Source organism: Aquila chrysaetos, chromosome 2 (assembly GCF_900496995.4).
Source record: "Aquila chrysaetos chrysaetos chromosome 2, bAquChr1.4, whole genome shotgun sequence".
Taxonomy (NCBI): domain Eukaryota; kingdom Metazoa; phylum Chordata; class Aves; order Accipitriformes; family Accipitridae; genus Aquila; species Aquila chrysaetos.
Genome location: NC_044005.1, coordinates 12,252,638 through 12,280,183, shown reverse-complemented (window position 1 = coordinate 12,280,183; position 27,546 = coordinate 12,252,638). Strand labels below are relative to the sequence as shown.

At 42.3% G+C, this 27,546-nt stretch overlaps 2 protein-coding genes across 3 annotated transcripts; one reads left to right on the top strand and one right to left on the bottom strand.

The window, feature by feature from the left end:
- Window positions 1-14,174: 14,174 nt before the first annotated feature.
- BAG5 (BAG cochaperone 5) lies at window positions 14,175-19,560 on the bottom strand. 2 transcript variants are annotated; one of them, XM_030038595.2, is made up of 2 exons: window positions 19,482-19,560; window positions 14,175-18,661 (listed from the first exon to the last, which is right to left on the bottom strand). In XM_030038595.2, exon 2 carries the CDS (start codon window positions 18,631-18,633, stop codon window positions 17,281-17,283), a length of 1,353 nt encoding a protein of 450 aa, XP_029894455.1. In that variant the 5' UTR covers window positions 18,634-18,661; window positions 19,482-19,560; the 3' UTR covers window positions 14,175-17,280. The 2 variants fall into 2 exon arrangements, with proteins under 2 accessions (XP_029894455.1, XP_029894446.1); XM_030038586.2 differs by lacking the exon at window positions 19,482-19,560 and adding an exon at window positions 19,290-19,424.
- On the top strand, window positions 19,529-27,076 carry LOC115351656 (cytochrome c oxidase assembly factor 8). The gene is given in 6 exon segments (XM_030038608.2): window positions 19,529-19,669; window positions 20,418-20,465; window positions 20,467-20,616; window positions 21,714-21,777; window positions 24,061-24,151; window positions 26,824-27,076. Coding segments are annotated over 6 exon segments (600 nt in total). The 3' UTR covers window positions 26,930-27,076.
- The last annotated feature ends 470 nt before the right edge of the window (window positions 27,077-27,546 follow it).

Sequence of the window (27,546 nt, the reverse complement as noted above, 5' to 3'; positions counted from 1 at the left end):
ATTGTCTCAAAACCAGAGGAGATGTTACACTGGTTGCATGCAGTACTAAGGAATTGCTGTAAACCTTTATTGTAGGGGCTTAGGAGATAGAAAGCTCTTCGAGTGTGAAATACAGTGGATAAAAAGTGGACTTAACCTGAAGGACATAAGTCTGGACTGTGTCACATGAAGCACAGTGCAGAAAAATGCCAGTAGTGGGATTCAGGGAAACGCAAATGTATTGGTGCAGTTCAGGGCATGGGGGTAATCCTTTACTTTGTGCAGAGCTGGTGTTTCTGAGTTTCCTTTTCATTGCAGAGAACAACAGAAAAGGCCATCTGCCAGGACCGCCTGCATGGATAACACCCCCAGGAGAGCCGGGGCCCTGGTGCCCCAGGTTGCTGGAATCCCCAGTGCCCCCAGGCATCCTCCATCTCCTGTGGGCTGAACGATCATGGGGCCACACCACGCCAGCTTGCAACCATCACTTCCCCTGCTTGTACTGTAGTTTCCTCCTCAGAAAAGAGAGGTGATGACAGTGCCCTCTCTGCAAAAATGCTTTGAGATCCATGAATGCAGAAGTGCAAGTGAAAGCTAGCAGCTGCTTACTGCTATGGCTGCTACCACTGCTGTCCTCGGGAAGGGAGGCAGGGCCATGAGACTTGGCCTGCTGATTTGTTAGCAGTTGAATTTGCAAATAATTAAATACATGTAAAGCAGAAGATAGGCACCGATTTCCTTTAGTTTATTCCTCAAAATAAGTACATAAAAAAAAAAGTAAATGCTTTCAGATTTCATCGATGGGGAAAAATCCAGGAAGAGTGTGTTTTTCCTTCCCATCCTCACTTGGTTGCACACCAGAGGGAGAAGGCTAAGATGAGCCATTCTCCCCTGACATTCGCCAGGTCTCATCTGTTTCATCTCCATCCCAACCAAACAAACAATGCTGTGCTCTCTCTCTGTTCATCCAGTCTCCCTTACCTGGCACTCAAAGGTGCAAATACACAGCGTGGTTACAGCTGGAGCCACAGCTTGCACAATGAATAGTCCCACCGCTCAGAGAAGAAAAACTCAGAGCAGAAAGATTGTGACATTTCAGAGGGCATTCATGGAAACAAGAGGACCAGTGGCTATCTGCCAGACCATGACTGCCCATTTCCAGGCTGCTTGAGCATCTAACATCAGAGCTCTAAAAAGCTCCATAGCTACACAGGGAATTTGGATTTCCCTCTTTAGCCCTGAGCCACAACCACACTGCTGCCTCAGCAGGAGCATGAATGTCCCCTTCTCTCCTCGCAGGTGGAGTGACCATGCTAAAGGACCTTCTACCATCTCATGTTGTTTTGCAGACAGAGGGCTGTCAGGCCCGGCTGTCACTTGTCCTGCCTTGTCCCCGAGGCAGATCAGTGTTGGCAGAGAGGTGGAAAATCATTGCCTCCCCTCTTTGCTTTTATTCAGGGAGGTTAAAAAAAAAAAATGCTTACTGGCAAAATTTGTGGAGTTAACTAGAAGAGATCAATAGCTGCTAGATTTTTATATTGTTTGAGACTACTCAGCACAAGGATAACAGCTGCCTTTTGCTTCTGAGAAATGTCTAAAAAGAAACCAGCACTCAGCTATTCGACCAGGTGCCTTTTATCAAATGAAAAGTCATTTGCTTCACAAGGAAATGCTCCGAAATTTGGATTCACCTCATCAACAGGTGCATCACTGCATGCTGCAAAGAAGGTCAGGAGAAAAATCCAGCCCTCATTCATTAAACACTGCTCTGGGGAGGGTGGGCACCGGTGGGGTAAAAAATAAGTGAATGCAATATCAACAAGCGGAAATGAATGGTGAAGAGTGCTGTGTGTGGGTACATGTGTGACGGCAGTACATCCTCTGCAGTAAGTGCTGCACAACCCTATTTTTGTCACTCTGACCCAAATACAGGAAACACAACACCCAGGAGCTGTCTCCACACAGCAGGGCTGGTTCTTGAAACAACATCCCTAGCATCTGCACCCCTCACACCTACCAGCTTATATTCAGCACCTCCAGAGACAGTGGGCAGTTTTCCAGCCTTCTGTGAAGGAGAGATAGGATTTACTTTTTTCAGTGCCCTGGGCAACAGTAGCTCTGTGCAGCCAAGTCGGTGTCGCAGGGGGATGAATGGGAGCCAAGGCTCGGGGGTCTCTGCAGGGCAGCGGGGATGCAGTGGAGAGCAGGGACACCTCCATGTGAATGTTAGCTAACACACCTCAGCTGGCCAGTGTGACATGGCCTGAACTCACAGAGGCAGACCGGACATCGTAGTAGGCAAAGCAGCCAGGAATGAATTAATGCACAGATTAAACACTTGCTGAGGAAACATGAGAGGCATTTGGAGAAACAGTGAGAAAGTTATTTATTGAGGAACAGCCTTGGCACATCCGGACTGGCAAAATGTGCCCACGTGCCTGAAGAGAGAGACCCTGAGGAAATCCTGCACAAACCATGCCGGGGAGGGCTGTTGTGTAAACCTACCCTGGGGAGGATGAGCATTTGAAGCTGAAGGATGAAGCTGGCAGCAGGACAGATGGTTACAAACCAGTCATCAACAATCTTAGGTGGGACATTGCAAAGCCGCAGCTAGCCGGGATGTTTGAGAACAGGGCGGTGGGAGCAAAAATAATCCATTTCGGGAGGAGGCTTGATGAGTTTAAGGAGGGGATTTGCCCGAAGTGGTGTTTGCAATAGCCAGGGTCAGCAGGCAGTGACCCACAAACTGCCAGCCAGTGCGGCACTGCTGCGTGTTCGCTCTGGTCCCTGCAAGGGCGCAAGACGGTGCCTGCCCCGCGGCTAACCTGTGTGCCTGGGCACGAGCCCACGCTCCGCTCGGGATGGTTTCGTGTGAAGGGGCTGCGCTCGCGTCTGGGAGCTGCGGAGCTGTTTGCCGGCGATAGAGCGGCCGAGGAGCTGGAAGGGTGCCCTGGGCGTGGCCCACCGCCTATCGCAGGGACCGAGGGCCTGAAATTGCCTTCATTTGATTAACCTGCTATAAAAACAAGATGGAAAGCAATTCTTGGAAGTGCTGCCCTTCTGCATATGCTAAACCAGCAGGAGCAGAACGAAACCCCCAGGTCAGCACGTTGCACTTCACAAGTGCACATCGAGTAGAAACTCGGGATCAAATTTTTCACCAAGACTTCCTATGGTCCATTGCTGTTCTGGCCGTGGTTATAAATCTTTTTTGTTGTTGTTGAAAGGTAAATCTTCTATTGTTTTATCATCAGTATGGGGTGTTCTCAGCCAGTAAGAGCTGGCTTAGGGTGGGTCTTCAGGTCATATCGACCCTGAGGTAAAAGCTCATAGTTTCAGGCAGTGTTTGTTCTTCTAAGCCAGTTGTAATGCAGTTAGCATCTCGCTTTTCATGCTGTCTCCTGTGCATAGATTTGCACATACAAATGACTTTGCGGGCTGAAGTCACAGAGTTTGCATTTCTGCAGCCAGAAACAAAAAAAAAAGCTGCCTAAGCATTATTCTCATGATATTTTTTGAAATGAACTCTATTAACCTAAACCTCCTCTTGCTCACTGAGCTTCTTAGTGCTTCTCCTACCATTTACATTTGTGAAGGGCTTTGAAAAAACACTTTACATGCCAGCATTTATGTTGATGAGTTCTATTTAAGAAATCTACTCAGTCTGAAAAATGCAGACATGTTCCTCCACTTCCATTTTATGGTTTCATTTTTGCAAAATCACAATCTTTTCTTCACTGGGCACTCAATGAGACCAGCTGCAGTGTCCTGTCTGAGCTGTTTATCATACTCCTCAGAGCCTCACACCTTCAGGAATTTAACACCAGTGGCTGAAGACGTATCAGCACCCTATAAACATCTGCCAGTGTTTTCTTGGCACTGTGAGCACACAGGCTGTCCTCTCCCTCCACACAGTCCAGGCCACATGAAGTGAGGAGGGGGCTGAAGTTTTTGCAAGATTGCATCCCCAACAGCTTTGGAGAACCATGTGTTGCAAGATGAAAGTCAGAGCTGGGTTCTCTAGCTAAATGACAGAGCTGAATCTTGCTCACTACAAATCCACAGGCAGTAATCCCTCTGACTTCCTGCACTGCCAATATGCCATTAAACTATGTTTATTTATTTTATTTGTTCTGCTATCTGTTTTGCAAAAAGGTGAAGCCAACAAACAAGTCAAAGTCCTGCTGCTTTCATTTAGAAAAGTGACAAGTTGGGTTAGCGATAAAAGCCCTCATGAAAGCTGAGGAACTGTGTTTCCTATTCTGCACCCCATGACAATACAGCAGCCACTAAGTACTGCAGCTTATTTTGGGAAGTGTGTCATGCACTCCAGTTATATATAGAAAACAGCAGATTAGGTAGTGCCCTACTTCTTTTAAGACCCTCATGAGATTTAGGGGACCAGGTATGAGTCTGGTGCCCAAGCGCAGGAGCATGTCAGACAAAATGGATAAGTAGAGAACAGAAGAAATGGAATTTCTCACAGTCTGCAAGGCAGCAGCAGAAAGCGGAGGAGCAAGGCTCTGGAGTGGCGTACAGAAATAGAAAGCTGGTACCGTCCCTCCCCCTTCCTTCCCAAACGAAACCTACTTCCATTAAACTGCAATAACACTGCAACTAAGGGAGCACGTGGCTTCTTGCTTCAAAGCAGAACCATCCTGGTGAGATTAAAAAGTCACAACAAGTATCAAATCAGAAAGAAAATCAAGGAGCAGCACAAGACACTGCTAGGTGTTGCCAAAGGTGCTTTTTCCACCCACAGGGAGGAGGAGAGATGAGACAACCTGCAGCAGACCGTGATCTGCTGCCTTGAAGGAAAGAACAATGGTCCACACAGACAATAGACACTCCCAACACACCCAGCAGCTCATACAATGGCTGGAAGTATCCAAGTGCCTGTTACAAAGAAATGAAGTGTTTAACCCTTTGACATGAGGAAGGGGATAGCTTTCATCCATACGAGTCGCACAAATGGCTGGGGTTGCCTTGTACTCATGCATTAACCAGTTTCTCCAGGTGGGCTGATGGCCTTGCATCCCCACAGGAGGTGGGGACCCGCCAGGGAAGGAGTTTCTCCCTGAAGGGTGACTTCATCTGAGGGAGAGGCTGAGTTTAAGCTAAGGTTGGCAATCACAAGTAGGGATTGTGGTGCAGGTGTTTGTACGGGAGCGTGCGTATCTCACAGAAAGGCCTTGGAAAGAACAAAGCTAACATCTCAATATTTACATTTAAAAATCATATTAAAAACAGAATCAGTGATCTGCGAACTGCTTTACTCCTGGGGAAGGTTGCTCTGCTGTTGGTTGTAGTGGCTTATCGCAGTGCCTCCATCCAGACACACCCAGGGTTGGAGCCAAGGTGGGCCACAAAGTCAGGCTGGAAACTCCAGTTCAGCTCATGGGTTCAGACTGAGACAGGTACTCAAGTCATGCACAGCCATCTACCTACTCCCTAGTGTCACCAGTATAACTCCTCACTCACTGTGCTGGGTGTTGAACCAATACATAGAAAGATCTAATCACTAATCCAGGAACTGGCAACTCAAGGACCAGCTTGAATCTGAATTGAAATCAGAACAAGATTTTCCCAGGTCTGTGGTAATGATTGTCACCCACATCTATCTTCTTAGAAGTATTATTCCCTTCCAAGCTAGAACACAGATCAGACATATAGAGTACACAGAGAAAGCTTCACCTTAAAACACAGCCTGGCAATCACTAATATAAGTGATGCAATGCACTGTCTACCTTAATCCAGATTATGTGGAAGAGAATGTGTTCATTGTCGATGAGCTACACAAGCCTATAAAACCTCAGAGAAAGAGTGCGTTTTATTGCATGAGAAGACTAGCATGCCATAAAGCAGAAGGCACTCCTATTTTCAGCAGCTGAACATGTAAAACTAAGGAAGGGTGTGGGAACCAGGAGAAGGCTCAGCAACATGAAACGAACCAAGATTTTCATGTGTTTCTAATGAGTGTGGAGATCTTTTAAAGTGCCCTTCAGAGCTCTCTGAGCAGTACTTTGTCTTCAGGAAATGTTTGGGAACTCTGAATGAGGCCTCTTCTGGAGGTTTCAGATCAAGTAGCTGAAATATGCCTCCTCCTCTGGTTAAAGACCTTCCCTCCAGTTGCCAATGTTGATAATTCAGGGACGACAAGTTTCCGAGTCCTTTCTGCCTGTTGAACTTTCAGAAGATCACAGGATCAGAAGGGGAACAGGAGAGGATCTGGGGGTTGCGGGCTTTTCAAGCATCCGCCTAACTTAATGGCAGGTGAGGATGCCCGGCCGGGCAGGAGCCGTCTGGCACCTCCATTCACACGACGGGGCAGCGGGCACAGCTCCAGGCTGCAACAGGAGCGGTCATCTTCTCGAGGGACTGGCTGGCAGTTGCCACAGCCTTGGTCAGTGAATCACAGATGGTGGCAACCAGCCGTGGCTGGCACGTGGAGCCACGGTGCAGGCAGGCGGCTCTGCCCGGCGCAGCAGACAGGCGCTCTCGCCCTAGCTGCGGGCAGGCCAGAGGCAGGAGCCAGCGCCATGAGTCCTGCACTTGACGTGTGAGATCAGACAGGTCCAGGCTTATGCAGGATCATGTGCTGAACATGAGTCAACTGTGTGATGCTCTTGCAAGGAAGGTGTTCTTGGCTGTATTTATAGGACTGTAATAGCTAAAGTATGAGAGGCAATTATGCCATGCTACTAATTGCTGATGACTCCCCAGCTGTAGTCCTGTGTCCATTTTTGGGAACAGTACTTCAAGAAACAGGCCCATGGTGAGCATCTATGGGAGAGCCACTTCAGCAACAGAAATTTAAATAACATGTGATGTTATTCTGTGATGGAATACTGAAGCTGTTTGGGTGCTTAATCTATAAAAGCAAATGCTAAAAGGGGAGCTGAGGAAACAGCTATTTTCTGTTTCTGGGATTAGTTATTTATTACAAATGATTACTTAATTACTCTCCAGATTCATGGGGATAAAGTAAGAAGAGAAAAAAATCAGTATTACTTAAATCTTCAGATGAAGAGTCAAGCTGTTAGGAAAAACTTGCTAACTATAGAAGTAGTAAAGATCTAGAACAGGCTACCTGCAAAGGATGTGGATTCTCTGAGAAGGTTACACAAATATTTGGTCACACATGATGTGTTGATATTACTCCGCTCTTAATGCAAATGTTTTCATGAGATGATCTCCTTAGGTCCCTCCCAAGCTGATTCTGTGACTCAGTGCCTGCCAGACATCTGCTTTCTATGCTTCTTATTAAAAAATGCCTTCATTTGGTGGCTGTAGGCTCCTGAAAAGTTGCTCCCACACAGTCTGTGAAGGCATGTTAGAGGTGCCCATCTAAATTTTCACACCTTGTGTACTAAGTATAGTGCAGCCTCTCACACCAACTGGTCTCCAAAGCCAGTTAGGAACAAGAACACAACCTGAGCTCTCAGGAGTGTTCTGAAATCAAACTCATCAATGTCAGTGAAATCTGCTGAGGCTGTGATGAAATTAGTAATGGTATAGTCAGAGTAGGATTTATATTATTTGCAGGAAATGATATAAATGTGAACCCAGATATTGAGTAAGGAGCTTCAAGAGAAATACTGAATAACTTTTCATCCATTGTTAAAAAAGGGTAATTACAACCTGTGTGCATTGCGCAGCTGAATTAAACTGCACTTCCTAAATCAAAGTAAGTAAATTAAAGTAACTTCCTAAGTTTTGAGGGCACTTTGAGGGCTTCACTTAGCCACATTACCATCATAGCATGCCTTCTTGTCTGTAAGAATTTAACAGAACCTTATAGCTACTCTAAAGCGGGTGGTGCATTAAATTCCAAAGAAGAGTAAGCTAAACAGAAATATGTGACATATACTAGCACATCCACAGAATACTTAAGAATGAAGATACTCAAGGACTCAAAGATATCTTTGGGGTAATCAAGTGAAGGCAACATCTCATACAGCTTCCTTCAGAAATTGTCTCTTCTCATTTCCAGCCTGGCTAATTTCTATCCATTTGTATTTCTGCCCACACCATCCATTAGCTTAAGTAATTGCTTTTTCATCTTTGATACTTACCCTACTATTTAGAGAGAGCAATCTTATGTTTTTTCCTCAGCTTTCATTCGTCTGGGCTACAAAACCCAGCTCTTTTAATGCCTTCCACTAAAACAGGTCCTTCATTCTCCTGGTCTGTTTTGCACCTCATATAGTCATTAAGCTTCCCTGAGTGGGAATGAGCAAAAGTGCATATGCTATTTCAAAGGGGGGTTCCCTACTGCACTGTGCAGTGACAGTAATGCTTCTCTTTCTGTACTGGAGATATCATCTCTGGTGCATTGTAGGAACATCTTCATCTTCTTTATGGCCATACCATAGGGATAGCAGTGTAGAAATACTCCAGAAAGCTCTCCTTGAGGTAGTGCCAAAACTGAAAGCGATACTGCAGTGACCACTCAAATTTCCACGTGAAGTTATGTGCAGCTTCTGTGAGTCATGATGAATTGGCCTTGCATTAAATATAAATATTGCATCTGTTAGTCTTCAGTCATATAGCATCATCCTATATAACATCACCCCAGAGTAAGCAGGTGGGAATGCAATTGCATCATGGACTGGTGGATGTGCTGGTGTGTGGCTGTTTTTGTATCATACGATGAGAAATTGCATAGTTACTGAAAGCCCAGACCTTTTCCATACTCAGGTCCTTGAGATACTCAGTAGCTGACTTTGCTGAACAGCTCTCTGAATTTATAGGAATGCAGCCTTACGAGCTGAGATCAAAAACACATTTCCCGTGGTTTATCCTTCTGCTGACTCAATCACTGATTATTTTCTATCACCAACTCTTCAGTGATCCCCTAACTGCTTAGCAAAACCTGTCTAAAACATTGTCATCTTTGACTATTATCATCCTTAATTATTTGGACTCACTGATCGGGGCCCTGACCCCAACCTGCTGGCTGAGTTCCTGGCTTAACCTCAGACCTGCCTTATCACCAGACTTGTCTGGCAATCTGGACTCCTGGCAGACCCTAGATATTGTCACTGGACCTGCCCTGCCTTGCTGTCATTCTGGCTCCCACAGCCCCATCCCATTCTCCATCTTGTCCCCCAACTCCTTCCATCAGCCGAGTATATCAGCAATATTGGTATTTTTTGGTCACTTTGTTGGCTGCTCTTCTACCCTCTAATGTTTTCTTATTTGTTGTTAGAACCTCCTAATGTCCTCTTTTTCAGTACCAGGAATGAAGCTCATAAAAGTCCTCCCAGCTGTCTTGTATGATGGCTTAAACATTTCTTCACAACTACCAGAGCCTTGGACCCAGGGATCCATGACACAGGAGCTCATGTGGAGTGCATGAATTTTTTCAGGGTCTCCAGGTCTGACCAAGTGAGTAAAATTGATCTTTGCCAGAGAACTCAACTAACAAGTGCATCCTGAATGTAAGCCGTAAGGTTTCCACCAGGACAGGGAAAGAACTCAGCCATTGGTGAAGTGGTAGAAACAGTGTCCACAAAAGAATTAGTAACTTGTGAAGCAACTTGTGCTTGGGAAGAACAAGATGGACCAGAAACAGAAATGAAGACATTTCCCACAAAACTGAATTAAAGGGTTATAACAGAAGACAGAGACAAAATACATCAGAAACACAATAGCTCTGTAGAAATAAAAGAGACAATAAATTGGCTTCTGCTCTGAAAACAGGGATGCTGAGAAATGTTTCAAAACACTGAGTTGGAATGAGGCTGTTCTGAGGCTTCTCAAAGCAGACACTGGCTTTACTGCATTTCAGTAATCTTTTTTTTTTTTAAGGTCATTTGCCCTCATTGCCGTAAACTTATTTAAACCTTGCAAGGAGCCACCTTACAACTAGTATTCTGCTGACTCCCAGTGATCCCTGGCATACTTTTAGAAGCTCCCAAAAGGCAACCGTTGTCAGTAGATTTTAATTTGCCATACGTATTTTTTTGAGTTTGTAATTCGAAGATTGGAAACCACAGCGCACACACCATATGAACGTTCGCTTGTGTATACATGTTCAGCAAGATGTTTTGTATGTTATTAGATATTTTTTCTTAAGAGTTTAGTACTCCTAATAATTCAAATTTGAAAGCACATCTATACATTATAGCAATGTAAATCACCCTTCTACACTAAGGCCACACTTCATAAGCAGTCTCCTGTTTTAACTGATGATTTCAAAGATCTTTGTCATGAATTGGGGTGGACTTTCCCACAGGAAGCTTTTAATCTAGTTTGGATACTATTGCACTTGCCTAAATAAACTCATACTTCCAGCCAAGTGAAATGATCAGTGACAGTTTCTGATCTAAAACCCACTCACACGTGGTTCCTTCAAACAATACCACACCAACTGTTAATGCAAAAAAACCCTAGCAGATGTTGAAAAAGTTTCCACTCCCTTTCTGCAGGTCACTCAAAATTATTGATTGCTAGAACATCTGAATGGCAAAGCAGGCTGGGCATGAAGACGATGCCATGAAGAAAGTACTAAAAATACACAGCTCAGTTTTTTACAATTGCACTGCTACAGATGTGACATACATTTTTTTAGACTTCCTTGGAAACAATGCATCAAACAATGTACCTGTACAGACTCTTCAGGTTGGAAGTTTTAGCCTTAGATACATTTGCAACTGGAAAGACTCCTCAAAAAAATCAGAAAAGACTATTAAGGATTTGATTTGGATTCAGAGAGTAGAGCTGTTCAAAGGAGCTCAGCCTGTTTGGGTGTATTTGCTCGTTAGCCAAGCAAAACAGGAGCTGAGACACAATTCAGCTGTGGCCTATAAATATATTCTAGACTACACACTAGCAGAGAAGAAAAGCTTCTCATGAATGTGTTTATGCTGGAAATTAGAAGGTTACCCAATCCTCACAGCAATGATGCTTTGGAACAACCTTTTACTGGAGGAATGAGGCAAAGCCATTTTAAGTTGTGGCTTGATTAGCTCCAAGGATGATCCTGTGGTTGTCTGTGACAAGAAATGACAGGGTGCGTGGGTCTATGGGTGGGTGCCTTTTCAAAACATGGCCTTACTTGTCACAGTGGGAACTTTAGGATGCTGAGTATTCTGGAAAACCTGGCTTTTACTAGATGTCTGAAAGTGAGCAGAAGCCATTCATTAATATCCATAGTCGGCAGAGCACTTCGAATCTCCTTTTCATGTGGTGCCCATTAACATGAGGCACCTGGGAGGTAGGAAGTAGGCATTCGATCATAGGCTACAGATTGATTTGAATAGAACAATGTTATGAAGAATTTCTTTAAAAAAAACTACGAAATTCAGCATAAACAATTGCACGAATGATATCTTACTCAGACTTGCTATCAGTTTTTATACTATCCCTTCCAATTATCAGTTTATTACAGGAAATAGCCTTCGTGTTGCACACTGTCTTCTGCAAGCCATGCTGATATTCCAAGAGCACACTAAGAGCTGCCATGACCAGACATTTCAGAGAGAATGAGGGTAATTACGGCATCCCTAGAGATGGTTGGCACTGTCTTGCCCAAGGGCGTACCAAGGCTAACCCCTATCAGCTAGAGGTTGGACTGTGCCCGGCGAGGAGCACTTAGGGTCATTTAGGGTGGAAAACAATGTTGAACTGCAGGGTGTAGACTAGGTATAACTGCAATAAGGCCAAAGGGGACTTTGCTTTGCTTGCTTTTCTTATGTCATAAAACTAAAAGAAGTTGGTCAAACAACAGCCTGACAACTTTACTAGTTTTTTGTTTTGTTTTCCTCCAGCCTTTCTTGCCTCTCTGCTTCTTTGGGTTTTTGATTTGGTTTATAGACCTCTTGGCGGTCATGATCATAGATTTGGTTTTGGGTATCTGTTCTGGCGTCGATACAATTGGGGAGCTAAATAAGACAGGACCTTATTAAGGACATTGCATGGCATCGCTGTGTTTCTTCCCTCATGAGATGCTTTTGATTAGCTGCCTGAAATACAGGTTTCACAAGGAACTCCTGTGGCGCAGAAGTTTGTCTGGCAAAACTAATTGAGGAGAAATGGCCCAATTAAGAAACTCATTGTACTTTTCCATTTCTAATGGCAAACTCTGCTACAATTTATGTCCTGTAGGAAGAGTTTGCAGACTTAGAAAGGGTCCTCATTATTTTTGAACTGACAAGCAGTGCAACTCATGCATTCATCTGTGTTTGGCAGTCCCCAGAACCAAATGCCGCAGAAAGTAAAGTGTTGTGCAAAACCTTCAACAAAAGCACACCTCATCCTCAGCTTCTTCAGTTAATGACATGTACATGCCTACTAATGCCTAAGTGAAAGCATTATGTACATAGTCGTTTCATGTAGCAAACCAGAATGATATCCAGACCAGCCAAGCAGTACATGCTCCACTGTGGCTCAGCAAAAGCTTTAAACGTAATTTCCCAGCTTCATCTAAAACACAAAGCCTGACAGTATTTTAGGCAATATTCCCCCAAGAATCCACTTCCTCAATGAAAGCTCATAAGCAACAGGGGAACAGGCAGAGAGCTCACTTCAAAACATCAACTCTGAACATTTGGTCGTGTCTCTGCTAGCAGTTTCCTCTAGCAGGAATGTTTTCCTGGATCCTGCCATTTAAATGTCTCCTGCTGGCAGCCAGCTTAAACCCCGAGGCCTTCAATCCATGAGTTCAGTACTAAAGTCCTTCTACTCCTTGAAGTACTCAGCTGAGAATTCTCCAAAGGAGAGGATACACCTATATGGAAATAAAATATAGAGTTTTTCCAGTTAAACCATTTCAGGCACCAAAATCTGCCTGTCCCAAACACACACAAAATTCTTAGCAAGGCAAATTCTCTACTTTGACAAGTAAACAGCTGATCAAGACAAACAGGTCAGCAGCTACCTGAGCAGCATCTAGTGCCATTGGCCAGATGATATACTGGTCTTTGAAGAATGTATTTCCTTCAAATACGCTATATTGTTAAAAAGGAGAGAAAGAAGATACAGTGAACTTGTTACCTATAAGAACATTCAACCTTTATGAACTTTATTCTTACCCTATGTCTTCTGGGTAAGACTTTTCTAGATTGTGCACTGTACTTTGACATGATCTTTTTATTGCTTGAACACTTGCTTTTTATTGCTTTTAGTGCTTCTTATCACATGAACACGTACTATGTAGCACAAAAGAGAATTGAAAGCAACTGGTTTGGTTTCTGTGCATGATTCATTTGTATTGCCTTCATCACATCCCATTACTAAAGCAACAAATTCCTACTTGTCTGTAGGAGCTGACAGTGCCACCTTCTCTCCTTCTTTCTCCTCCAGAGATTTAACTATGCAGAAGGTTGATCTAATTACTGCTACTGAAAATCTTAAAATTTGTTCCCTAACCCATGGCCGCATAAGCCACCCATTCATTTTGCGGGAGCTCTGGCCCACATGCCCTTCCACCAGCCAATTTGACTCACTAAACCCACAGAAAACTCCCTCCTCCATTTTTTTAAAGTTTGTTTTCTCCCGTTTTATTGGATTAAATCAGCTCATAAGAGTTGGCCAAGCAGCAGAAACTGCACAAAGCCAGCAGCTTTCTGGGCTGAAACAATCTCCAATTTCCATAAGCAGAGAGCTGATAACTTGGCTGACTGCACCTCTGAGCCATCAGAGCAATCATGTGAACATGCCTTATCTACACAGTTTAAAACCAGATTAGCTTAACTCCTACTAAAGGTTCTTTAATTCACATTGACTTTGCACATGAAGAGACTTTGTACCATCAGTTTTGCAAGCTCATCTGTTAAGGCAGCATCCTTCAACAGAAAGGTGGCCAGATCTTAAAACAGCCACAAGCATTTTTGCAGTGATCATCCAACTGAAGCCCAGGAGTATGCAAAGCTATCGCTGAAGAAAGAATGCAAGGAACGACTGATGTAATGGTTGTAATGCATGGCTGAATGCAGAGAAAACCAAAAAGCACCAGATTTAGCAAGTAGAGGTAGGAATGGTTTCCACACAAAGAATTTTATTTTCATAAATACAGCAGTGAAAAAGCAAACTCTTAAAAGAAGGGGGGGGGGGGGGGGGAAGAGAGCGAGCTTTATGTCTATATGTTTAATAAAAACACTTCAAGACAAAAATCATTTACATTCTGAAAACTCACATTCAAAAATAACGAGAGAAAGACAGCAGGGCATACCATTCAAATGAATACCTAGTAAAAGGTAGTAACGTATTTTTATTAATAATCAATATAACACTGCAATATTTAATCTTGAATTTGTATGTACAAATGCCATATCCTACACAGCACTAAATCAAGACATACACACCAGAAAGAGCATGTACACTAATTTCTGTCAAGTTGAAAAAGTAGGAATCATACTTAACAAAAATCTCCTCCAAACTGGTAACATAGAAAAACCACTTTGAGTGGTAAACAACAAAAAATAAACACTGAAATACCTAAAGAAAACTAGTTTGAAAAGAAATACAGTTAACAAATAGGAATCACAATGTAGGATTACCTCTCCCCAAATATCCAATCATTTATTTTGCTCTAAGGTAGATTACACAGCACACAGAAAAGTTGTTATATTTCAGTATAGTAAAATGCAGGCTTTTGCAATTTGGTCCATTTACATTTCACTGATTATTTTAGCCTGCCGTATCAGAAAGCAAAGTTGTGTGTCCCTCAATCTTTGGATATAAAAAATAGAGAAATTACATTCTTCAGCACAAAAGCAAGATTTTGAGAAATGTGTGCATTATTTTTTTGGTTAAGCATATTTAGTTTATTACTTTCATTCATGCAAAAACTGTGAATGAATCCCATTCCAGATGAGGATTTTACCATAAAATTTAAATAGTCAATTTATTAGATTACAGAACAATGGAAAAAAGCTTGATCCACGTAATATCTTGTTACTGAACACTACTCAGTCAAAATCACACTAACCTTACACATTTGCCTTCTTAGGGATGCAGGCATAACAATTCATTCAGAAAAGCTAAAAGACATACAAATTTAAAATAGAACAGATCTGAAAACTATACTTACTCATTTTTACATAAGAGGTTCCAACATTTATAAAGCTACACATAACCTCCAAAGAACATGGACACTAAATTGTTAAACAAACTACAAGTAGCCACTGCAGACCTGACAGTAATACTAAAGAAAAATGAGTACTATCATTATGCTATCAAATTCTTATATTTCCTAACCATGTAAGTGCAAATCAGAAGTTGCAGCTCAAACGTGTAGAAAGCTTGAAATGAGTAAAATAACTCAGGTGTATAGCACTATTAATATTCTCTGTTAGCCACATAATATATAAATATAGATTGGAATTTTAACTAGGGGAAATGATTTTTTTGAGGTAAGGAGAGAGAAATTCAAGGGGGTTATATATCTGAAGGAGCAGAGAGAATCCTCCAACAAACATTCTGTCATTGCCAAATTGTGCCTTAGGCACTGTACTCAACTGAAGAAATAGATTGGTTTTGGCAAGTAAATTTGCACAGCAATCACCTGTACAATCACAAACAAAATATATTCACACTCTGAAGTTACATAGCCTTTCACCAACATCTCAAAGAATGTTATGGAGCAAACATATTCTCTCCTTGTTGCAATAGGCACAAAAGACCTGCCCAAAGGACCCCATCTCCACATCAATGCATTTGTCTTTAAGCAGAATCCTTATTTCCCAAATTTGATACTCATTCTCAGGACTCTATAGAACAATTGTCACCTATCATATTTATGTTAATTTGTCATATATTATAGTAGAATTATATACATGTGAGAAATCCAGTTTGCAAAGATTACAAATGTATCAAGCTGCCAGTAAACAGTTCCTATATCTACATATGACGGTGCAAGTTAGTGGTGTCATAAAGGCACTTGTCTCTCACAGACAGTACTGTCTTCTCTAATCAGTCAAAAATAGATCTAAAAATATTTATTTTAACATCCGAAATGGTTTTTACTCCTTAAAGTGGTGCAAATCATCATCTATGGAACAGTAATTCATTAATTCAATGTGAAAGAGCTAAGTGCAAAGTATCCATAATTAAATATATCTTTATAATTAATTCATTTTAATGCCATGCTCTCAAAAAAATGCCAAAAAACATGCTATAGTAGAAATGTGATTGGCACTAGCAGCCACAAATAAAAAGGTAGGTGCATACAATACTACAAGCAAGCTTATTTACGAAGTTACCAAAACAATTAAGTGATGAGTTGCAAGGAGAGACATTTGCCACAAGTCTTTTCCAAGACATGCTTGAAGCCACACCTGACCAGTATGAAATATATAACACGCATTTACATCATTAGGGACATCTTTATAGCTAGCTACCTAATTTTACAAAAATAAATCCAAAATGCTCGTTCACTTAAAAGTGAATTCTGTTTCTGTTTTCACGGCATGTGAAAAGACAAGTCAAAACCAGACCTAACAAGAGTTTAAAAAGACACATAAGCAGCCACTAACTAAAGTTCAGTGCAGTTTTCAGGGGTTTATGGATGGCAGTGTGAAATCCTCAAAATCCCATTTTTCTGGTCAGTATGTATGCACAGATTTTCCTCTCCAAGTCTCAGTACCTTAAAGCAATAATTTGAAAGAGTTTCCATCAACAAAAGACCTGTTGTTGCAAATCAAAGTGCTCAGGTATTACAAAAAATAGACATAATTGGCTTTGCCTATGTAAATGCTAATTTGCAGTTTGCATTATAGCTCCATTAACTGAGAAATTTAAACACCCAGAAAGGTGTGATGGATAGAATAAATCAAGTACAACCCAAAAGCCAGCAGGTTTTTTCCCTTAATACCTTCTGTCATAACAGCACATTAAGAGTATATCCAGACTGCTGTGAAGTTGCTGGATGGAGCCTCACGCTTGAATACTAATTTTCATGTCCAGTCTTCTTTAAATAATTTTGCCAGTACTGTATCATAAGGAATTTTCTGTATCTTTGAAAAATCTGCATTCACTGAACATTGCACAAGGTTATTAGAACAAGAACAGGGAAAAAAAAAAAAAAAGCAGCCATTTGATCAAGTATTAAGCTATTCCTTCAGAGAATCGCACTTCTTTGCTTATAGCAATGACCAGAATTGCTGATGGCATACTGACAGTTGCCATAGCAAGTGGGTGACTGCGTGGGATAGCAGACATATAGCCAAGTCAACTGCTTATGCAATCTCCGCGATTTAAGCAAGCACAGAACACACCACTTTTATTGTGTGCTGCCAATGATCTGCATAAAGTGCCAAAGGAAAAAACGTTCTTCTATGTTAGACCATGGCTGTTTCAGTATTCCCATTCATCTGTTTTCATGTCCAGATAGTAAAGAATATTCTGCGCAAGCTTTACCGCTTGCTTTCTGGCAGCCTTACACCGCTCATCACCTTGTGGATCAACAGCATCAAGTGCTAGAAGTTGTTTCGTAAGAAGTTCTTCCAATCTCATGTAATTTTTATCCGTTCTGTTTCCATCAAATGAAATCACCTCCTGCTGAATTTGAGACAAGTTTCCAAGAACAGTCCAAACTGCTTTATGAGACTGATGTTCGGCAGCAGTTTGCTCAGAATACATTTGCCTTTTTTCAAGTGCTTCCTTCAAGTCAATATACGTTATAAGAGTTTGAACTTCTATTACTGCTCTTCTCCTGGCTTCTCTAATACAGGGGTTTTTTCCTGCACTCACCTCATCTAAGCAGGCAATTAATCCCTGCAATTCTGCTTTGGATCCCAAATACAAATCAGAAGCATTCTCTGTTTTTAAAAGTAAAGAATTAACTTCCTTCATTTTCTTACGGATCTCTTCTATTTTTAGAATGGACTGATTTTGTGCCAAATCATAAGCGTGAGTAGAATTTGCTTCTTCTTCCAAGTCCAGGTATTTCTGCAATTTATTGATCTCTTCCACTACTTCCTTTCTGTAATTTCTTATTTCTGCGCGACCACAGACATCTAAAGCATCCAAATCAGCAATGAGGCCTGTAAGCACACAGGATAGATGCCTGCAGGTATCATTACTGCTCACTCCCATTAGAAGTGCAATAAGAGTTCCTCTTGCTTTGTTCACGTCGCACATTACAGAGTTAATTTTGGAGACAGAAGGATGCGCATCATTAGAAAGTGGCAGGGACAGCTGTTGCTTTACACAGCTTTCTATAATCTCCTGAACAGCACATACTTTTGTCAGAGTGCGATATCTTGCTTTGCGTAAAGAAACCTTCCCTCCGGTTTTCACCTGGGTAAGCCTCAATACAATGTCCTGAATACCTTCTTCAAATTCGTCACTTATACAGTTACCTCCTTTGTAAAAAGGTGTAATCTCACGTTCGACAAGTGACTGTGCCTCCTTGAATATAGCCTCTATTTCCAGTCTGCGCGGATGGTTTGCATTTTGTTCCAGTTCCTTAAGCAGCCTCTCTGTTTCCTGAGCAGCTCGCTTTCTAGCTTGCTGAATATCCCCCTTTCCTTCGGTGTCTACAGAATCTATTTCAAAAAGCTGTTTAGTAAGACTCCTTTCTAATTTCTTGTAATCTCGATCAGTAGACAGACCACTGAAGACGACCACTTGCTGTTCAATCTCTTTGACTTCCTTCTGTATCTCATGCAACCGTTTTATGGATGGGTGTTGGTTACCCATATCCATTCTCTCCTTTCGTCCAGTTTCAGATGAACTACAAGGAAAGCGAGAACGAGACTCGCGATTAATGAAGCGTTAACGCAAGCACATGTCACAACTTTCACAACATCCTGAAGCACTTCAGCATTACAGCTATTTTAAATATCGCTAGCAATAGGAATAAACCACTTGGCTGATAGTTTATAGCCATTCCTCTATTGTTTCACACCTCCTTCTCCTGCTCGGGCCGCAGGGGAGATGCTTTAGTTACCGCACGACCACCTCTTAACGTTCACCCGCAACCTGCAGCCCTCCCTTCCCCACCTCCCCTGCAGCTGAAGGCATCGCAGAACAAACCGGACACCCGCGGCCCAGGGGAAAAACAGCGGCAAAACCCGACCGCCCCCGGGGTGCCGCAACCCCAGGGCAGGGCCGCCTTCCCCCACACAGGTCCCACAGCCGACGCTCCCCCCCCCGGCCCCTCCACGGCCGCAACCTCCCGTCCCGCCCCGTCCCCCTCCCGCCCCCCCCCCCCCCCCCCCCCGCTGCGATAGGGCCCGACGAAGCGGGAAGAGGATTTAACACCGGGACACCCGCCGGGGGAGCCCGGAGGCGCCTGAGGAGAGGCTCGTGTCCCGTCCCCGTCCCCGCAGCAAACCCGCTCAGCGCCCCGGCCGCCTCACCCGCCGGCCCGCCCCAGCCAAGGGACCCGCTGCCCGGCCCGGCTCTGCGCCACGGGCCGAGCGGCAGCCAACGCCCGCGGCCCCGCCCCGCGGCCGGGCGGGCGGCGGAGGCGGGAACGTCGCGGCCGAGGGACGCGGCCCCTTCCCCGGCGCCGCCCCCGACCGCAGCGCCGCGCTCCGGGCGGCCCTTGCCTTTGCGACGCCGCCGTAAAGCGCCAGTCGCCGGCAAGAGGCGGGCGATGGCGGCGACCCGGGCGCTCTGGGGGGGCGGCGGCGGCGGCTGGTACCGCCACCACCGCCGCCGCCGCCTCCTCTCCTCCTCTTCCTCAGCCGCCAGCGGCGGCCCCACGGCTGAGCGCGGGGAGCGGCAGGAGAGCGCGGTAAATCCGGGCGGGAGCGGGGGCGGGGCAGCTCCTGCGTCCCGGAGCCGGCCTGCCGCGGGGGTAGGCCGCGGGGTCTCCCGCCCCTGCGGAGCCCTGAGGGGGGAGCGGGCCGGGCCGGGCCGGCTGCCCCCGCGGTGACTCTCAGCGTCGCTGGGCGGGTGCGTCCCGATAACAGCCGGCGTCTCCCGCGGGCTCTCTCGTTGTTTATGTATTTCCCAACGCCCCCGGTGTTTGTAACTGCCAGGCGGGCCGCGCTGCGCCGCGCTGAGGCGCAAGGGGAGTAAAACGCTTTTACCAGCGGAGCGGGGAGTTACGGGCTGCCCGAGCCAGGTCTTCCCGAAAAGCTACGCGCTTGTGCGTGGTCACAGGGGTGCAGGAAGAAAGCAGGGCTTACGGAGACTTACACACCTGTTAGTTCTTGCCATCAAATATTTTAACAAAGTGGAACGTCAGTGATAGAAAAATGGAGGGGAAAAAAAAAAAGTTGCTTTTAAAAAAAAAAATCACGATTCTTGTCTTGGGAAGGAGTCAAAGGCTTCTCCTCTGTAGTGCATTTCTAAATAAACGTAAATTTTAAATGTATCAGGTGCTTTTCGGTCAGGGTAAATGAATCTGCGTAATTTCTGAACTTGTTGCGCTTGTGGGTTTTATGGTTGTGTGGGAGTTTTGGAATTTATTTTAAATTGGGATGTTCTTCAAAAACTCTGCTGAAGCGGTCATAATGAATTCTGCCTGTATTTTCAAGGGCCTGGGTTTCAGCCCCCCGGCACACTCCCGTAATGACTGGATTGGCCCCCCCCGACAAGCACTCCAACCTGCGGCCGGTCATCTTCTACGTGCCCCCCGAGGAGTCACCTCTGGAGCGGCGGCTGCGGGAGGCACGGCAGGAGGCCCAGGCCTGCGACCAGCGCTTCTGGGCGCGGCACAACCGCACCTTCCGCCAGGTGAGCCTCTCGTGACGCCCGGTGCCGCTTGGCTCCCGCCTGCCCACCCGAAATCGGAGGGTTTGGTCTCCACGAGGTAGGGTTCAGTTCTGCCCACTGTTGCTGGCTGGTAATTGATACTGTTTCCTTTAATACGCACGGTGTCTTTCTGGAAATTACTTTTTTGTCATTCATTTCTTTAAAATGACATACAAAACTGAAAAGCCTGCATCTTTTATTGCTGTTTAGTATCTTATAATGATATTTGCCTTTTTCCTGTCTTGCACTGAAAACATAAAGTTGTAGCCACCCTACACGCAAGACGTCTGTGACTAGAGTGGCTGTTGAAAATGATTCTACAGCTCTTCTTGCTCTGTCATAAGTGAGAGAAATTAGGTATCATCGCTAAGGGTAAACGAGGGACATGGCCTGTTTCACTGGCAGTGTACCCCAACAAAGCTACAGGTGGGGACTTGGCAGTCATGGTCTGTCTTCTTTCCTGATTGCAGCATTGGTTAGGAGACACTGAATTTTGTTGGAAGAACAGTAACGGTTCAGTAATTCACCATCACTTGTGATAATCTTTAATCATCATATCCTACCAAAACTTGGAAAGATCTCGGAGAAAAAACAAAGCTTATTTTGTAATTCCATAGAACTGCTTTTTAAGTTTGCAAAACTTATGTACAAATAATTATTCTGTTTCCATCTAAGTAATTTTGATTTTTTTAAGGCTGCATGTTTTCCTCTATGCTCAAATTCTCAGTTATACAATACAGCAGATCTTCATAGTTTGTCTTATAAACTGAAGGTTTGGATCCTGTCAAACAATACTGAAGCTCAGCTGTAACTTCACCCCACAAATAAGTTTTATATGTTTCAGTAGAACACTTGCATGAATTAATTGATGCATGCAGGTAGCAGGATCTCGGTGACAAAGTTACTGGTTTAACTAACTCACTGGATTCAGGAAAATGTTTTGTTGACATTTCCAAGTGTAATGAGTATTGCCTGTTATTTCAGAGGGTATTAAGCACTACACTGTTATCTGATTAAAAACAACGGTTAATGTAAAGGACTGAGTGCTTCAGGTTCTAATATGGAAAAACGTGTTTTAGGAAAAAGAAGAATTTATTTATTCAAGACTGAAAGCCAAGGGTGTGGAAATGAGAGATGAAACAGGTTAGTGAGATCTTTGTTTATAGTTTAGGATGCATTATGAATTCTGTTTCATTTTGAATTTTGTTAGTTTATGCTCTTTGTGTTCTGTTACAAGTAATCTTGAGGGTAGGATTTAGAAGTGTTTTCAGGAGCATGACAAAAAAGAGGAGAGGAGTTCTTCAGAGATTTGCATGTAGGGTCAGATTATCTGCTGCACTGTTCTTCCTCTAATTCCTTCCCTGCAGCTGGAGGGAATGTGCTGAAATCCTAGCCAAGTAATATAATCATTCTGTAGTCTAAGGAGGAAGGGACTTTTTCCTTTCACACCTCCTAACCTAGTGAGCTAGCTGAGCTAAACATATAGAGCATTTGCCTCAAGTGCGTATTATAGTTGGGTGGATAAATTCACACTCTTTGGCTTCAGGTCTATAGTGTATACAATTAATACAATATTTTTCCTTGAGGCAGGATAAGACAGCTTCTGAGGAGACAGCAGCTGCTATCTGCCTGTCTTTGCCTGAGCACAGTTGCTGTAAAATAGTTGCCTCTCTAATTGGTTATGTGAGCGTGAAACTGAAAACAAGATGCCTTCATAATAACAGTGAATTGGCCATTGTAGTAGAAGGTTGAACATTTTCTTCACAGAATAATGATCTGTTTGAGTTTAGTAAAGCATCTGCTCTGATGTTCTGTATATCACAGACCATTATTTTTCTCTTCTGTTTGTATCCTGGTGATCAATGTGTGGTTGAGAAATAATTTTAGTTAAGTTCTGTGTTGTTTAGAAAACACTGCTTTTATATTGCCATTTAGGGTTTGGTTTGTTTTTGGGGGGTTTGTTTTTATACCCTAAAACTAAAAGAAAAAATAGTAAGCATGTACATCCCTTAGAAATAAAATTATATTGGCTGCATGTGTTGATTAACTCTGTTCTATAATACAGCTGTGTTTGTATATAAAAATAAGAGTAATAACAATATACATGAACAGTTGGAAAAAAACTTACTTTTTATATAAGTGAATCTACGATCAATTCTGCTACCAGTGTGAAGAAACAAATTAACTATAGTTGTTAAGTAGGCAGCCTTCAGATAGTCTTAAATTTATCCCATAGTATGTTAATCCATTGTAATATATTAGATTTGTAAATAATGACAAATAGAACTGATTAATAATTTACACTTCTATGATCAGTTTCAGGAGCTTTAAAATGCATTTTGGAACAGTAACAAGTTGAATATCACAGTTCCATCTCCCTTATCATATCCACACCCTATGGGACATTCAGATTTGACCCTCATTTTAGAAACATTGAAAGTGCCAGAAAGTTTGTATAGGAATTATCTGGTAGAGTTGAGAATATTTGCTGGTACCTCTGTGCTGTAGCCACAGGTTTTCCTGTCATGTTCTGTGGAGAGAATCCATCTCCTCTTATATTCTGCTTATGAGAGTGGCATATTCAAAGTCATCTTTTGTACTTCTTCACAAAATAATTGTCTACTATATTGTTAATAAATCTGACATCTCAGAACATATGCTCTTTGGTATAAGTTACTTGAAATTTATCAACAGCAACAGAAAAAAATGTAGATCTGAAAATAACATGTCAGTCATGGATAGTGTTCTTTCCCTGTTTATTGACTTCCTTTAGGGGGAAATTTAAGTTACTGAGTGCTCTTACTGGTGCTGTTTAGACTTCAGCCCCATGAGAGATTAATTTTACTCAAAGGATAGATACTTCTAGATCTATGGACTTTTTCACAGGGGTCTACTAGTTCCCTAAATAATCTAAGACCTGATAAACAGGTCTTATGAGGAGCGGCTGAGGGAACTGTGGTTGTTTAGTCTGGAGAAAAGGAGGCTGAAGGGAGACCTTATCGCTCTGTACAACTACCTGAAAGGAGGTTGTAGTGAAATGGGTGTTGGTCTCTTCTATCAAGTAACTAGTGACAGGACAAGAGGAAATGGCCTCAAGTTGCGCCAGGGGAGGTTTAGATTGGATATTAGAACAAATTTCTTTACTGAAAGGGTTGTCAGGCATTGGAACAGGCTGCCCTGGGAAGCGGTGGAGTCACCATCCCTGGAGGCGTTCAAAAAACGTGTAGACGTGGCACTTCAGGACATGGTTTAGTGGGCATGGTGGTGTTGGGTTGACGGTTGGACTTGATGATCTTAGAGGTCGTTTCCAAACTTAATGATTCTATGAACATAATCACTTTCACAAGTAATAAGGGCTTAAGAGTTATGCCAGCTTCAAGATGATCAGTATTTTTAATCTGCTGTTATGCCAAAACTTATTTTCAGGTCAAAAAGCAACACTGAACGTGGAAGAAATGGCTGACTTTTACAAGGACTTTCTAAGTAAAAATTTTAGAAAGCATATGGAATACAACAGGTATGTAGAAGGTATTTATGTTGACTGTTATACATTACAGTCTAAGCGAAAGGCATAAGATCAAATTTAAAATTCAAACTTTTTTTTTCCATAATTGGTAAAACAGCACCTAAGACTATAATTTTAGAAAATTATTTTTTTAAATGCTATTATTAGCATTTGACAGAAATTTGCATTATCATTTGAGGAGTTCTGCTGCTTATTGTTGATTTAGTGGAGAGATGAATCTCATCTCTGAGATTCAGAGAGACAAGATCAGGCGCTCAATTTTTTTTCTCTTATGGCATGGGTCTTTTCATGCTGCTAATTGAAACTGATAAATAGGCAAATAAAACAGTTGAAATTTTTTTATAACAGATTCTAGTTGACTGTTAAATAAGTACTAGTAAATGTGATTCATCTCAAAGGAAAATTGTTTAGTGAGAGTAATATTTAGCATTCTTGTTTTTATTATTTTGCAAGCATATAGTAAAAATGAAAGTGATTAGCCTTGAGTTTGAGGGTTTTTTTGTGTGGCCAAGCATTAGTAAAATGGTTGCCTGAACTCATCCTGCATAGAACCTTAGCTACAACTGGGTAACCCCACATCCACCATGGTTCTTCATAACATCTACTGCATTGTTTCGGTGTTACTGTTTGTACAACAACTTGATAAACTGGATTGGGGATCTGAAACAACTGAAAAATTACTTGCAAACATGCATTACCCTGCCAGTAGCTGTGCACACTTGGTAGAGGGCTAGAAATGAGGAAGGAATGGTAAGATGGATGAGGATGGCACTTAATCCAGTTACAGTAGCACTGCCCACTGAATATGAAACCACAACTTCAGTTTCTTCTCTGTATTGGATTGAAAGATTATTGGGCTCAAATGTGTCAAGTATTACTGGGTTCCTAATGGTGTACTGCTAGTAAGAATTCTACCATTGCTATAACTGATCTGTAATAAATTGTGGTTTAGGATTCTTTGTACGTATTGTGCATATACCATAATATGCTACACTGTAAAAACAATTTTACTGTAACAAATATTTAAAACAAATATGCATGTCTTGTCTTGCCCATGGGGGGCTGGGGTGGGATGTGGGGGGCAACATCAGCAAAAACCTAAGCAACAGCCTGAAAAGATGGAAAGTAAAAAAATTCTTTTTAATAAGAGGATTGTTCAAATTGCCTATAACTGATGAGTGAGAAAGCAAATAGTTTATCTTAGAACTGGTCACCAGATGCCATTGTTGTACTGACATCAGGATAGTGTCCTGTCTTCACGGTAAGAGAGTTCAGGCTTTGTGCCTAAACTTGACCTTCCTTGTTGCTGCCTTGTAAAATCAGGTAGTGTAAGCTGCGTCATTGTAGTTTCAAAGTGGAACTGCACAGCCCTGAAAGCAGTGGAGCTTTTTACAGGCATTCTGATTTTGAGGGGTCATATTTATAAAAATCTGTTTATGCCTTCAGCTGTATGTTCTTTTGCAGTGTTGCCAGCTGGCCTGAAAACGGTGGCTGCTGAAGTGTTGCAACTTCTAAAATTTAGTTAAAATTGAAGCAATGACTGTGCATAGACACCATGAATATTTAGTTCAGGGTACTTAGACTGAAATACAGTCTAGTTTAGGAAAAAAAAAATCAGGAAGGATATAGGAAATGAGACATGAAAGGGGAAAAGAAACAGTTGCAATGTTAGCATGATATTTTCATTTAACATGACATTTGAGGGGGTAGCTCAGTGCTGCTTGTCAGCATGATTTTTGCTACTATCCTTACTGAGAGGTTAGTATCTCAGGTTTATGTTAGATCTGTACATGCAAGGTTTTCCACAGAGAGCTCAAGAGAAGACCTAAATCCCAGTGTTTAATATTCCCTGCTAGTTCTACCATAAACGTATTCTGTTGCTTCTCGTGCAGCAGTTTAAAAAATGGGGGAGTGATCCTTGTCAGAAACTAGAAAGAAATTATGAAATTAGTTTGTAACAAGGGCAGGAATTTGAAGCAAGTTCTCAGAGGTTAAAAAGGTCTGATACGGACTCTCTCATCTATATCTTGAATTGGCTCCAGAAGTCATGCATGCTGCATAAAAATTATTTAAAGATATAAACACTAACATTGGGAATATTAAAGCCATCATCTTTAAAGGGTACTGCATTAGAAACCTAATGTTTCCTGTATTGGGTTATATAATTAGTCTTGGAAGTGTCATTTTATTTTATTCCCCCCCGCCTTTATACGTGACCAGCTATGCCCTTTCCAACACACGAATCCTCATACATGCACAAACAAATCTTACCCATAGCACAGCACTGGCAGGAAATTCTTCTAGATAGCTTGATGATCAGCTTTACTTCTGAAACATCAGATATGGTTACAATAATTTTATCTTACCTGATTCCAAATACAATTGGTCATAAAACTACTCATCACTTTTTTACAGTTAAGCTCTCAGTGGTGGTAGCCCTATGGTCTACATTTAATCTCCTCATGGATGTGGATATTCACACAGACGTTTTCATAGGTTATTTAACTCTAATTAAGCAGGAAAAGCATTGCCACAAAGAATGGAAAATTATGTTGTTACTGAATTGTCATTTGTCAATGCCAAAGGATATTTTAATATAATCGTGTACCTTTCTCCTGTTCTTCTTCTGTGTGCTGATGATTTTCCTGGCTTTGGAATCCTAGAGATTGGTATAAACGTAACTTTACTATCACATTCCTCATGGGACAAGTAGCACTGGCGAGAGCTCTGAGGCGGCTTCGTTGGAAAAAGAAAAATGTTGGAAATTAGTGATCACAGCTCCATGAAGAATGCAACACTAGCTAGGCCTGCTATAAATTTGTTATTTATAGTGATCTTCAGAATCTGAATGACTAATGTAATAATTGCTGAATCTGTTTGTTAAACTATGTAAATAAAAGTTACCATTGGTATTAATTTATAATCACTATGTAGATTTCCTTTACCTTTATTCCAAGAATATCTAAAATATTTCCCAACCAAAACACAACTGAGAAAACTGTCAAAAGCTGTTCCTCGTTTACATTAAAGGGAAGGGATTACAACTGTCACATTTTTACCGCGGAGTCATAGCTCCTAAATAACATGTGATTCAGTATGCTGTACCTGAACTCAGGTCAGAGAATGATGTCTCCACCAACCATATTAGTATATAAAACCAAAAATGCCTCATTTTGTGGCAGTTGTCTGTCTGGGGCAGTAGCTATCCACAAGTAATACAACATGGCTGAAGGAACGAGTATGGTTTGTGAGTATATGTACAATCAGTTTAGAATAATCCTCTTTTCAGTGTGATTATTTCCTATTTTAATAAAGATTTAAGATATATTTATATTTCATATAAATTACTAATGCAATAGGATTTTCTTAGATAATTTTGTTTCAAT

Coding starts and splice junctions, on each gene's coding strand:
- BAG5 (XM_030038595.2), bottom strand. CDS start 18,633: ATGGATATGGGTAACCAACACCCATCCATAAAACGGTTGCATGAGATA.